Source organism: Bidens hawaiensis, unplaced genomic scaffold, assembly GCF_021521415.1.
Source record: "Bidens hawaiensis isolate Kalapana, Puna unplaced genomic scaffold, B.hawaiensis_p1.1 tig00033618_1, whole genome shotgun sequence".
NCBI classification, from domain to species: Eukaryota; Viridiplantae; Streptophyta; class Magnoliopsida; order Asterales; family Asteraceae; genus Bidens; species Bidens hawaiensis.
In genome coordinates this window covers 83681-96028 of record NW_027495784.1, presented here as the reverse complement: position 1 = coordinate 96028, position 12348 = coordinate 83681, and the positions used below count along the sequence as shown (strand labels likewise).

General features: G+C 33.3%; 2 protein-coding genes across 3 annotated transcripts; one reads left to right on the top strand and one right to left on the bottom strand.

The window, feature by feature from the left end:
- Window positions 1–1240: 1240 nt before the first annotated feature.
- On the bottom strand, window positions 1241–2519 carry LOC143585189 (uncharacterized). Of its 2 annotated transcripts, none has more exons than XM_077067034.1 (3): window positions 2278–2519; window positions 1618–1860; window positions 1241–1536 (listed from the first exon to the last, which is right to left on the bottom strand). In XM_077067034.1, exons 1-3 carry the CDS (start codon window positions 2506–2508, stop codon window positions 1519–1521), a joined length of 492 nt encoding a protein of 163 aa, XP_076923149.1. In that variant the 5' UTR covers window positions 2509–2519; the 3' UTR covers window positions 1241–1518. The 2 variants fall into 2 exon arrangements, with proteins under 2 accessions (XP_076923149.1, XP_076923150.1); XM_077067035.1 differs by having other exon boundaries at window positions 1735–1860.
- A 7062-nt stretch (window positions 2520–9581) lies between these two features.
- LOC143585185 (uncharacterized) lies at window positions 9582–11581 on the top strand. The gene is made up of 2 exons (XM_077067030.1): window positions 9582–11412; window positions 11544–11581. The coding sequence occupies exons 1-2, from the start codon at window positions 9582–9584 to the stop codon at window positions 11579–11581; spliced, it is 1869 nt and encodes a 622-aa protein (XP_076923145.1).
- Window positions 11582–12348: the final 767 nt, after the last annotated feature.

The window sequence follows — 12348 nt, the reverse complement described above, 5'->3', positions numbered from 1 at the left end:
AGGGTGTACCGTAGCAAACCCACCACACTAATAGAATATCAAAAGTGGCTCCTATCACCAATCATTACTTTGCCAATGCGAAGTATAACTGAAGGAGAAATAGAATAGTCTGAACTCGTTTCTTAACTTTAGCCCGAAGGATTAGGTGTCTTGTCTAGGATCGTATCCATAAGAAAAATGGCATTGCCGACCAGATGCTTCCACTTTGTTAATTACAGATTTAATGGTTTTGGTTGGTTTCCACGGGAGGGTTTTGAAAATGGAGAATCTTACGCCGGCTAACAGAGGTTGTTCTTTCCGGTTGGTTGCATGATGGATTTAGTCCTCATATGTGCGATATAAGATGCTTCAAGTGTAGAGAAAATTTCTCGTGTGAAGGAAGTTTCATGTCAAAGTTCCATACCAAGAAAAGAATATGAGAAAACAAAATGAGAGAGTGCTTATATATTCCACAAGTAACGTTGTTGCAGGAGTTTGATCGATTACTCGGAGTTGTGTCCATACGGTGAAGGTCTGTCAGTACTGAGTTTAAGGAGTTGAGACAATAGGATTATCTTCACTACAACAGAAAGGGCTTTTTAGTACGCACAAAAGCGTCCTAAAATGTTATTTTATACGACCTTTCATTTAATAGGACCAACGAGAAAAGCGTTTCATGTAAAGGGGTCGTAATAAGTCTCGGAACTCAAAAAGCGTCCTGATATCCCAAAAAAGATTATGAAACCAATTTTATGGTCGTATAAAATATCCATTAACAACCCAAAAAGCGTCCCAATAAAAACATATTAGGACACTTTTACAACGTTTTAACATGTGCTAACGCACCTTTAATCTTTTGATACACTTACAAGCGTCCTTCAAAATTAATTTATAAGACCCTTATGATGTAACATTATAGTACAAAGAAAAAAGTCCGATATCCCAAATAAGATTATGAAACCAATTTAATGGTCGCATAATATATTCATTAACAACCCAAAAAGTGTCCCAATAAAAAGATATTAGGACACTTTTACAATGTTTTGACATGTGCTTACCTAATTGTAAACTTTTGACACACATACAAGTGTCCTTAAAAATTAATTTATAGGACCCTTATGATACAATATTATAATACCAAGAAAAGGGTCCTAATATCCTAAACAAGATTATGAAACTAAATTTTATGGTCGCATAATATGTCTATGAACAACTTAAACAACGTCCTAAAAAAATATATATATTATGACACTTTTACAATGTTTTAACGTTTAATAGGATAAAAATTCGAAGTCCTAACAAATCATATTATACAACCCTTTTTTAAACGTCCACACACATAATTTTACGATACGTTTATGGACATCTAAATATTGAAAGAAAGAAAAATTCATTATATTAAATAAGCTTGTTCATAACAAAAACAATAAATGTCAAAAAGTTATAACATTATCCAACATAAACTCTTGTAACATTCAACAAAAAAATAAAAACAATAAAAGAAACAAGAACCACAAAATCCCGAGTCATCATGCGTCCTCAATCCTCACGGACTACCTACAAATAAACCATCCATGTATAAGCATTAAGTTCCATGTTATTAAAATTATTCATATCACAAGTTTAACAAATACATACCGAGATGAATGGACAAGGCCATGCGATGGATGCACCAATACAATCTTGAATTGTTGAAAATAACCCATATTGTCTCACCAACATTTCATCTATTTTTATTGCTACTTGAACATTTACCTCACACCATTTTGGTCCAATCTCTATACAACCAACTTGCTCATTTGGGTCCAGGCTCTTCACCCATCCTCTTGCTACATGCTCAATAGGGTTTAGAATGCTTTTGATGAAAACTTCATCTCCGACCTAGATTTTAGTTTTCAAATAACAGTTATATATTAAACTCGAGTCATTATAGTGTAAAAATCAATTTACAAAAAAGAAGGTTTTACACTAGCAGGCTAACTTTTTATAGAAAAAATAATCTGAAAAAAAAACATCAATAGACATTGTTGTTTTCTAGTGTAGCCCAATGTAACCGTTATTTAATCACCAACTTACAATCAATTTTTGGACGAGTCTACAAGCTAAAGATTTACCTCTATTTCGCAGCTTCTACATATCCTAAGTCTAACAAAGTATCCAAATTACATACTAATCCTCTTTTTGACCATGTACTTTGTGCAAAATATAGTGACATGTATTGTTTTTAACATATTTCTGATGAAGTAGAAAATATAGCTTACAAAATATGGAACACTAAAGAGTTATATAGAAAAATACTCGTAAACGTGGAGGTCCACTAGTTACAATGGGGAAAGATGACGATGTAATAGGTGGAACACCATATGCATCCTTCGACCCTTTCATCTCGGACACCTGGGCTTCTAACTGGACCACGGTACTAGTAAGTTCTTCACATTTAGACTTCAGTTGGATGTTTTCTCTACGACATGCTGAACAACTTGGTATTACACCCCAAACATCAGAACCACGGACACCTAGACCATACATGACTGCATCACCATTTCGATCTTTACCCGTTACCTTAGAAAAAACATCATCTTGTTCAGGATTATCGATCGAACCCTCAGGAAGATTAGAACTAAGTTGTTGTATTTGTGTATGTATTAGATATAATAACAAAAATAAGATATGTATTTTTAACACCATCAAGAACACATAGAAAAGATATGTATATATAAGCATATTACTTACATTTGCATTTGCAGCTTCCTCATTTTTTGTAGTTCCATGTTTGGAGAAGCATGCACGAAACATTTCCAATCGACTTGGATCTTTTCCCGTAGATGTATGTTTGAACAAAAATAAAATGAGTATTAACAACGGATATTGACATGCTACATTAACAATTGCATTATCTTATACAATCACCTTTAGCTCTTCGCGGACTCGAGCATAACTTTTTGTGCCCGTTACTTGCATTATCTTCTTCTTTGCCCGATTCGCATTGTTTTTTTCACTTACCGTCTTCAGTAGGAAAGTGAAATATTAAAATGGAAAATAAACTAATGTTATTTGAAGTGGAAGGCTATTTCATACCTTAGACTTTTCTTTATTCCAATACTTCACTAGTCTCCTCCATTGTTTTTTTTTTGCACTTGTTTTGGCCTATAACTTATTTGTTCCTGAAGTGACAAAGACGGATCATGGTATAGTTCTTTAACTCTTTCCCTCCAGTTCTTCACCTTCTGCCCAAATGATTTCAATATCCAGCCTTCAGCATCTTCTGGAATATCAAATTTTGTCTACAAATGGAACAAGTCACGTAAGAAAACAAATACTTTAGTCATTAACATATAGATTTTTAATTATGTACCTTTAGGAGTTTAAGCAACACTTTTTTTTAGCGTCCTTAACCTTATTCCATGGTTTATAAATCGGACAATACTTTCCACTCCTTGAAAGGGTTCCCATGAAATGAGTCAGTTGACTACTTTTGTCATTAATAGGTTGTCCGTGTGCATTAACTAAAATAGGAATTCTATCCCCTTTTTCTTGGACCCAAATTTTTGGCATACGGGTTGGTCCTCTCACTTTTTTACGTACATTCCGAACTACAAAAAGTAAACATAATTTACAATGTGCATGTATACATTAAAAATACTAAATAAATTGAAATAGGAACTGCAGGGGCAGTTTGGGTATTGAAGGACGAAAATGGTTGAAGTTTAAAGGACTTTTTCTATATTTGTTGATGAATACCAAATTAAACTCCAAGGGTATTTTCTTTTTAATATATGTTCGTTTGTGTTATTTTTCGTTCATCTAGAAAGTTAACAAACGAACATGAACAAGTTCATATCCTTAACGGATGAACACGAACACGAAATTTTGTTCATTTTTGTGTTTGTTAACTGTTCGTTTGTCCGATTAAAGCTTAACGAACGAACACGAACAATAAATTGTTCATTCAGATTTTTTTTAGTAAGATTGTTCGTTCATTTATGTTTTAGAACGTCCGATAATGTGTTCATTCATTTACACCATTAATGTGCATTTGTTTATGTTCATTCAAGTTCGTTTTTTTAATAGGTAGTATGTTACGAAAATATTATTTCTTTCTGCATAGTTTTGTTCAAGGTAGTAAAAAGCGAGGACAGTTAACAGAAAGTTATCAGATATGTTTAATACGGCCTGTTTTTTGGTAAAAACAGTAAGCCAGACTGTACGCTTCAGTGAAATGGAACCGAACAATCCATTTAAACTAGTTTAAACATGCAAACTGTTGAGAACAGTTTCCAAACAGATTCGAAACCTGAGTTTCATGGCACCATAACTTGTTGATAAATAAACTATTTTGGTCGATTCTTGAGTCTAAACTGTAGTTCTGAAAGTCTAGTTTTCGGAAAACTAAGTTTCATAATTTTTCGTTAAGTTTAAGTCAGTCAAACTGGTGTTACAAAAACGTGTGTCAAGGCTGCTGTTTATAAAAAAACAGATTCGAAACCTGAGTTTCATGGCACCATAATTTGTTATAACTAAACTATTTTGGTCGATTCTTGACTCTAAACTGTAGTTCTGACAGTCTAGTTTTCAAAAAACTAAGTTTCATAATTTTTCGTTAAGTTTAAGTCAGTCAAACTGGTGTTACAAAAACATGTGTCAAGGCTGCAGTTTATGCAGTTTAAAAAAAAACGATTCAAAACCTGAGTTTCATGGCACCATAACTTGTTGATAAATAAACTATTTTGGTCGATTCTTGAGTCTAAACTGTAGTTCTGAAAGTCTAGTTTTTAGAAAACTAGGTTTCATAATTTTTCGTTAAGTTTAAGTTAGTCAAAATGGTGTTACAAAAATGTGTGTCATGACTGCAGTTTATGCAGTTTATAAAAAACTGCTGCAAATTTATGCGCACTTAATACCAAGAGTTGTTAATAGCAACTTATGCAAATTTATGAAAAACGTAAATGCAGTTTTTCATGATACTCATAAGTATGTTTAAGAAAGCGGCTTTTAATTATATTTTTTTAAAAGCTCCAACCTCTAAACCGAACCGTTTTGGTCAGTTCAGAACTCAACAAACCTGTATGGTTTGTGAAGATCAGTTATAAAAGGGTTTCAAAGTTCAGGGGTAATTTGGGGAATTTTAACAAACCTCTTCATTTTCTAGTTCTGGAACTTCATGCTCTTCTTCATTTTCTTGTTGTGGAACTTCAAGCTCGTTTTCAAATAGTTCGGTGTTCTCATTTTCTAAATCATTTGCATTTTCTAAATCATCCATATCTTTATCTCCATCATCTTGAAAACTATCTTGTTCTTCATAAGCTTCATTCAATTCTATGTTTTCGATGTCATCAATTTCAGCATCTTGTTCTTCATCAGAAAAAGGTAAGCAACGGAAACAATTAATTAAATGTGACTTAATACTAACTACATATCATATGTAAAGTATTTAAAAAAAATATATAGGTACCATGAAATATCATGTCACGCTCCCGGTGGTTATCATCGTTGTCAACTGCATATAACTTTCTTTTAGCTGAAACTAATCTCCCTCTCGTGTGGCCTTCGTCTACCCTAGTACCCTACTATTTGTTGTTCTCCTTGTATCAATCACTCGTCCCTTTTGAATATGAGATTTTGAAGATCTGAGCACGCCGGAGACATTTGGAGCAATGAATCGTTTGTGTGCAAAATTAGCACATCTCTTCATTGATTGCGGAGCAATGTAATGTTGCATCTGTAAGTTAAACTGTTAGAGAATAAACACAAAGAAAACATATTATCCGAATTTTTTATAGTACCTTTTTAGAAATTTTTGTAGCAGCTTCTTCTTGATAAACTTGCTCCACATCATCATCAAAATCAAAGTCAGATTCAGGCATATACTCTACATCTTTCTTGCAGGTATCCATTGGTTTGTTTTTCTTTTTCTTTGTTTTGTCACTCTCTCCTAGACTTGTCAAAGACTTAACAATATTTTTCAATCCCATAGCTTGTAATTTTTTTTGTTTCTCTTGAACCCTCGACATTCTACTTTTTTCATAATCATTCATATTTGTTGTGGAGATTTGGCCTTGCATATCTTCTAGTCTGCAATAAATACGATTTATTAGCCATCAACTTAAATTGTTTGGGAAATCACAGCGACAATGTAACACCTAAATTGTTAGAATCTTCTTCGGGCATTTCATCAAACAATACATATGCACTATCCACATCACAAGATTTGCCAAAATCCCCCAGCCCAAAACTATCATTGGTTAAGAAACCCTAATCGAACTGAATGAATGCAAACAGTCGGTTAAGAGAATTCGAATCCACCTAAACTGATTGGTTCTCAAAATTCCGTAGTCGGAAATTTTGGTTTTCATTGGTTAGGGTCTAAAACTGACACAAACCAACTTGTACACAGTGGACCCATATTCAAATAGAGGTTTTCCATGTGTTTGTTATTAGAAATAAACCAATACTAATGCATTTTTAAATGCAGCAAACAAACAAACAAATCTTTTGGTTGAAACAAAACGATGTTTCATACTTTGATAAATATAAAACTTCACATAATTCACTGCTGTAGCACTCAAGACAACATATCCATAGCCATAACCCCAGTTAACAACATAAATCAGCAGTTAATATACAATAAACTTGATATAAACCTGATCACATTCCCATAAACCTGATCTAAAATTCATGAATTTTTGATTAATCGATATATATATATATATATATATATGCAATAAACCTGATCTATAATTCGCCCCCAGGCCCCATAAAGAAATCGCAACTTCTTAGAAGCGTGAGTGCAAAGCAGAAAAAAGGAATTGATCGTTACAAAAAGATGATGTTTACCTAATGCTGAAGGAAGAGCACTCAATACAAATTGAATGAATTGGAACCCAATTTCTTGAAGTAGAACAAATAATATCGATGAGTCAGTTAGAGAGGCTACTTGAGATCCTACTATGACGGGAATTGGATTGAAATTAGGAGGGAATTTCCAAATTTTATAAAAAATATTTTTCAATTAAATTATGGGTACAACATCGTAAACATATTTTAGAGGATCCCGTATAATGAAATATACATATCTATTTAATTAAATAAATTTATATAATTATTGTTGGTTGGTTTCACTCTTATTTTTGTATAGGCATGTAAAACAGTAACATGGGTTACGGGTACAAGAGTAAAATAAAGGGATATGGATTCTAACTATCAAAACGATTACCAAATTAAGGTAACGATAAATATATGGTTATGAGTTAAGGGACAAATTGTGTTACGGGTTATGTTCAACGGGACAGAATGGGTTACGAGCCCATGCTACAGGTTACGAGCTATGGGTTTCGAGTTTCATATTGTTTGCACATGTGATAATTTTAAGTTCCATTTTATAATGTCATACTATGTTATTTGTAGATGAATTCTCGATCAGTAGCCGGGAGAGGGTGGATCAAGGCATTACTAGTTTAAAACAGAATCTAGCTAGGTTTCGTTGATAAGTAGCTTTTCTAGTTTAGTATGTTTACTTAAGTTTTTTATGACATTTAATTTAATGTAAATTGTGAACGAATCCCATGGTGTACTGGATATGGTTATTTATAAATTAAATTTGTTGGAAATTCCTGTTATTTATTAGTTATTATTTTTTTTAATGCAAAAAGGTATTTATTAAATTAAATTTGTTGAAAATTCATGTTATTTATTAGTTATTATTATTATTTTTAAATAAGAAAAGGATTTTAAGGCGGTCTTAATGATGCATTTATTGAGGTGGTTCACAAACCGCCTTAAAAAATCGTGAGCACCATAGTTGGAGTGTTTTTTAAGGCGGTCATTTTTATTCTTTAGAGCGGTCGCTTAGCATCATTGATGCTCAAATATGGTCATACAAGGTGCGGAAGTTTACGAGGTATAGGACTACAACTGGCCATATAATTGACGCTAACAATTAATAACATGTCATATTAATAGACCATGTTGAACGTTAAATTGCTCTTAATGACTCATTTTAACATTTATATCACGTTTAAACAATCATGTGATGCAAAAAAGATTACATCAAATCATGTGATGCAGAGTTTATAATCAATTGAAAACAAAATTTATAATTTCTTCACAACAAGTTACACTAAAAATAAATAAGACATGACTAGATGGGTGGGTCTGATTGGGTAAATGGGTCAAACTGGTCAATTTCTTAACTGGGCATGTATAAGGGATATGATTAGGGGTGAAAATGGGATATTGGATTTTAATAATCCAAATTTTGACATTTTGGCCGGTAATAATTCCAACTTAAGAAATTAAGTTGGTAATCCCAACTTTCATAATATTGGCGTCCACCGAACCTTTTTCCAATGGAGACAAACCCAGTTTAACTTACACATAACTTAAAATCCAATATCTTTTCTATAAAATATAAATATTATCCATTCTAAAAAATATAAATATCTTTTTCAAAAAAATCCAATATCTTTTCTGAGAAAAATATAAATAATATCCATTCTAAAAAATATAAATATCTTTTCTAAAAAATTCAATAGCATAAAAGAGCCGAGCTCTACATACCCGCGTATTGCCTATCGCCTGTCTTGACAAGCTCTGCAGTGACAAGATTTATAAACCCTAGCTTTGACCACTAAAAAGAAATTGCTGGTGTTGATGCCAAACTGAAGATCACGAGGTTTCAATCTGGTTCAATCCGCAAAAGCAAGGTTAGTATTTCCTTAGATTCGTGTATATATAATTTTGTTGAGAATATTATGATGGTGAAATTATTCGACTATGTGGATCGTTTACATGTTAAATGGAACCGAACAATCCATTTAAACTCGTTTAAACATGCAAACTGTTGAGAACAGTTTCCAAACAGATTCGAAACCTGAGTTTCATGGCACCATAACTTGTTGATAAATAAACTATTTTGGTTGATTCTTGAGTCTAAACTGTAGTTCTGAAAGTCTAGTTTTCAGAAAACAAAGTTTCATAATTTTTCGTTAAGTTTAAGTCAGTCAAACTGGTGTTACAAAAACGTGTGTCAAGGCTGCAGTTTATAAAAAACAGATTCAAAACCTGAGTTTCATGGCACCATAATTTGTTGATAACTAAACTATTTTTGTCGATTCTTGAGTCTAAACTGTAGTTCTGACAGTCTAGTTTTCAGAAAACTAAGTTCATAATTTTTCGTTAAGTTTAAGTCAGTCAAACTGGTGTTACAAAAACGTGTGTCAAGGCTGCAGTTTATGCAGTTTATAAAAAACAGATTCGAAACCTAAGATTCATGGCACCATAATTTGTTGATAACTAAACTATTTTGGTCGATTCTTGAGTCTAAAATGTAGTTCTGATAGTCTAGTTTTCAGAAAACTAAGTTTCATAATTTTTCATTAAGTTTAAGTCAGTCAAACTGGTGTTACAAAAACGTGTGTCAAGGCTGCAGTTTATAAAAAAATGCTGCAAATATAAGAACAGTTAATACCAAACGCTGTTAATACCAACTTATGCAAATTTATAAAAAAACGTAAATGCAGTTTTTTTATATAAACTGCAATTTTTATGAAACTCTTAATACCAACTTATGCATATTTTTGTTAGTTGTTTAATCCAGGTTTAAGATGGATACGCGTTGGATGTCTTTACCAAGGGCTACCACCAAATATGAAAAAGGTCTTGACGAATTACTTGATTTTATCTTCTCTAAAGAGGGTAAAAATGGTCAAATCTCATGTCCATGCATTGATTGCGGTAATCAAATGTGGGTTGATCGAGAGGAGGCTAGAACACATCTGCAATCTGTTGGGTTTATTAAAGGCTACAATATTTTACATTTGGTTTCCAAACCATGTGATACTCCTATGTTAGATGCTGAAGATGACATGCAAGGGCTGGTACAAGATGCCTTCCACGGGTTTGGTGAAAACAAACAAGAAAATGAAATAGGAATACAAAATGAAAGTCAGGGTATGCAAAACAAAAATGTGAAAAAGTTTTATAAAGCGTTGGAAGATGCAAAAAAAGAACTATATCCAGGGTGTAAAAAGTTCTCGGTTCTTTCTTTTATCATTAGGCTATTTCATAGTAAGTGTATCGGGAAATGTAATGACAAGGGTTTCAGCATGATGCTTGATACATTGAGGGAAGCCTTCCAAGATGCTTCCATACCAAAGTCATTGTATGACCTAAGGAAGATAACAAGAGAGTTGGGACTTAGTTATGATAAAATTGTTGCATGTCCTAATGATTGTATGCTATATTGGAAAGAGAACAGAAAGAAAACAGAATGTGATATATGTCATACGTCAAGGTATAAAGCAAATGAAAATGATCCTGCTGATGATTCAATCATACTTGATACAGATAAGAAGATTAAGAAGATTGGAGCAAAGGTTTTGCGTCATTTTCCACTCATACCACGATTGCAAAGGTTGTTTATGTCATCTAAAAATGCTGCCTCCATGAGATGGCATGAAGAGAGTCGCAAAAAAGATGGTTACTTGAGACACCCTGCAGATTCCCCAGCTTGGAGAACATTTGATTTTAAATATCCTGATTTTGCCAATGAATCTCGTAATGTCAGTCTTGGTTTAGCTAGTGATGGGTTTAACCCTTTTGGAACAATGAGTGCTTCTCATAGTACATGGCCTGTTGTTTTGATGCCATATAATCTACCTCCTTGGATGTGCATGAAAAAACCTTATATCATGCTATCTTTACTTATACCTGGCCCATTTGCTCCTGGGAATAATATAGATGTTTATATGGAACCGTTAGTGGCTGAGCTACAAGAGTTGTGGGATATTAATGGAGTTGAGACTTATGATGCATCGACAAAGAGTAACTTTCAGAAGCGTGCTTCTTTGTTATGGACGATAAGTGACTTTCCTGCTTATGTGAATTTATCCGGATGGAGCACCAAAGGTAAACTTTCATGCCTTTGCTGCCATAAGCATACAAAATCACAACGCTTAACTCATGGCAAAAAATTTTGTTTCATGGGACATCGTCGATATTTGCCAAGTGATCATGCTTTTCGAAAAGATAAAAAGTCTTTTGATGGCACAGAAGAAAAGAAGAGGCAACCACGTGGCTTAACAGGGTCAGAAGTCCTTGATGAGATAAATGGTTTTGAAATTAAATTTGGAAAACTTGTGGACTCCAACCCTAATCTACCATTTAATTGGAAGAAGAGAAGTATTTTTTTTGAGTTACCATACTGGAAAGATAACTTGCTACGCCATAATCTAGATGTAATGCATATTGAGAAGAATGTTTGTGATAGTGTCGTTGGAACGTTAATGAATCTAGATGGAAAGACCAAGGATCATGTAAAAGCACGCCTTGATTTGCAAGAAATGCGTATTAGACCTGAACTTCATCCTAAGGTTCAAAATAACAACAAAGTGTATTTGCCACCTGCTTGTTTCTCAATGAGTAAAAAAGAGAAAGGTATATTTTGTCGTGTGCTTAAAAGTGTGAAAGTTCCAGATGGCTATGTAGCTAATATATCAAGATGCGTAGAGTTAAAACCACCAAAACTGTCTGGCCTTAAAAGTCATTACAGCCATATTTTAATGCAGCAGTTGCTTCCCCTTGCTTTGCAAAATGTGTTACCTAAACACGTGCGTTATCCTGTGATAAAGCTATGTTGTTACTATAAACAATTATGCTCAAAAGTTATTAATACAAATGATTTAGTTCATATGGAAATTGAGATTGGAAAAATCCTTTGTGATTTAGAAAGGATTTTTCCGCCATCATTCTTTGATGTCACGGTTCATCTTTCGGTTCATCTTGCTTCAGAGGCCAAATTAGGAGGGACGGTTCATTACTGTTGGATGTATCCAATTGAGAGGTACACATTTATATTTTTGTAAATACCTTTTCTAAAGAAAATTAATAAATCTGATCTTATATTTTTTTGTCACTCAGGTATTTATCTACATTAAAATCTTACGTCCGAAATAGGAGTAAACCCGAGGGTTCCATTGCGGAAGGATATTTAGCTGAAGAATGTTTGTCATTTTGTTCATTGTACTTATCGAGTGATGTCGAGACCATACATAATAAGACAAGTCGAAATTATGATGACGGTGGTTATGAGGGTATTTTACCTGTCTTTTCTATGTCGGGTCGACCGATTGGTGGTACAAAGGTGGAGATACTAGACCTTGACATTTTGGCTAAAGCACATTCATATGTGTTGTTCAATTGTAGTGAAATTGATGAATTTAGAACGTAAGTAGTTATTTAGAAGTTGAGATCAGTTCAATTTATTAAATTATATATACCGTTTAGTTTTTATTGTTGTTATCATCATTATCATCTGTTAACATTAATTATAGGGAACATCTGACGATTGTTCGTCATGAAAATCGGAAATTA

Excerpts from the sequence above, each read along its gene's own strand:
- LOC143585189 (XM_077067034.1), bottom strand. The coding sequence starts at position 2,508 with ATGTATGGTCTAGGTGTCCGTGGTTCTGATGTTTGGGGTGTAATACCA. Across the intron at positions 1,861-2,277 it reads GTGGACCTCCACGTTTACGA|GTCGGAGATGAAGTTTTCAT; the intron begins GTATTTTTCTAT and ends ACTAAAATCTAG.
- LOC143585185 (XM_077067030.1), top strand. The coding sequence starts at position 9,582 with ATGGATACGCGTTGGATGTCTTTACCAAGGGCTACCACCAAATATGAA. Across the intron at positions 11,413-11,543 it reads AATGAGTAAAAAAGAGAAAG|CAGTTGCTTCCCCTTGCTTT; the intron begins GTATATTTTGTC and ends ATTTTAATGCAG.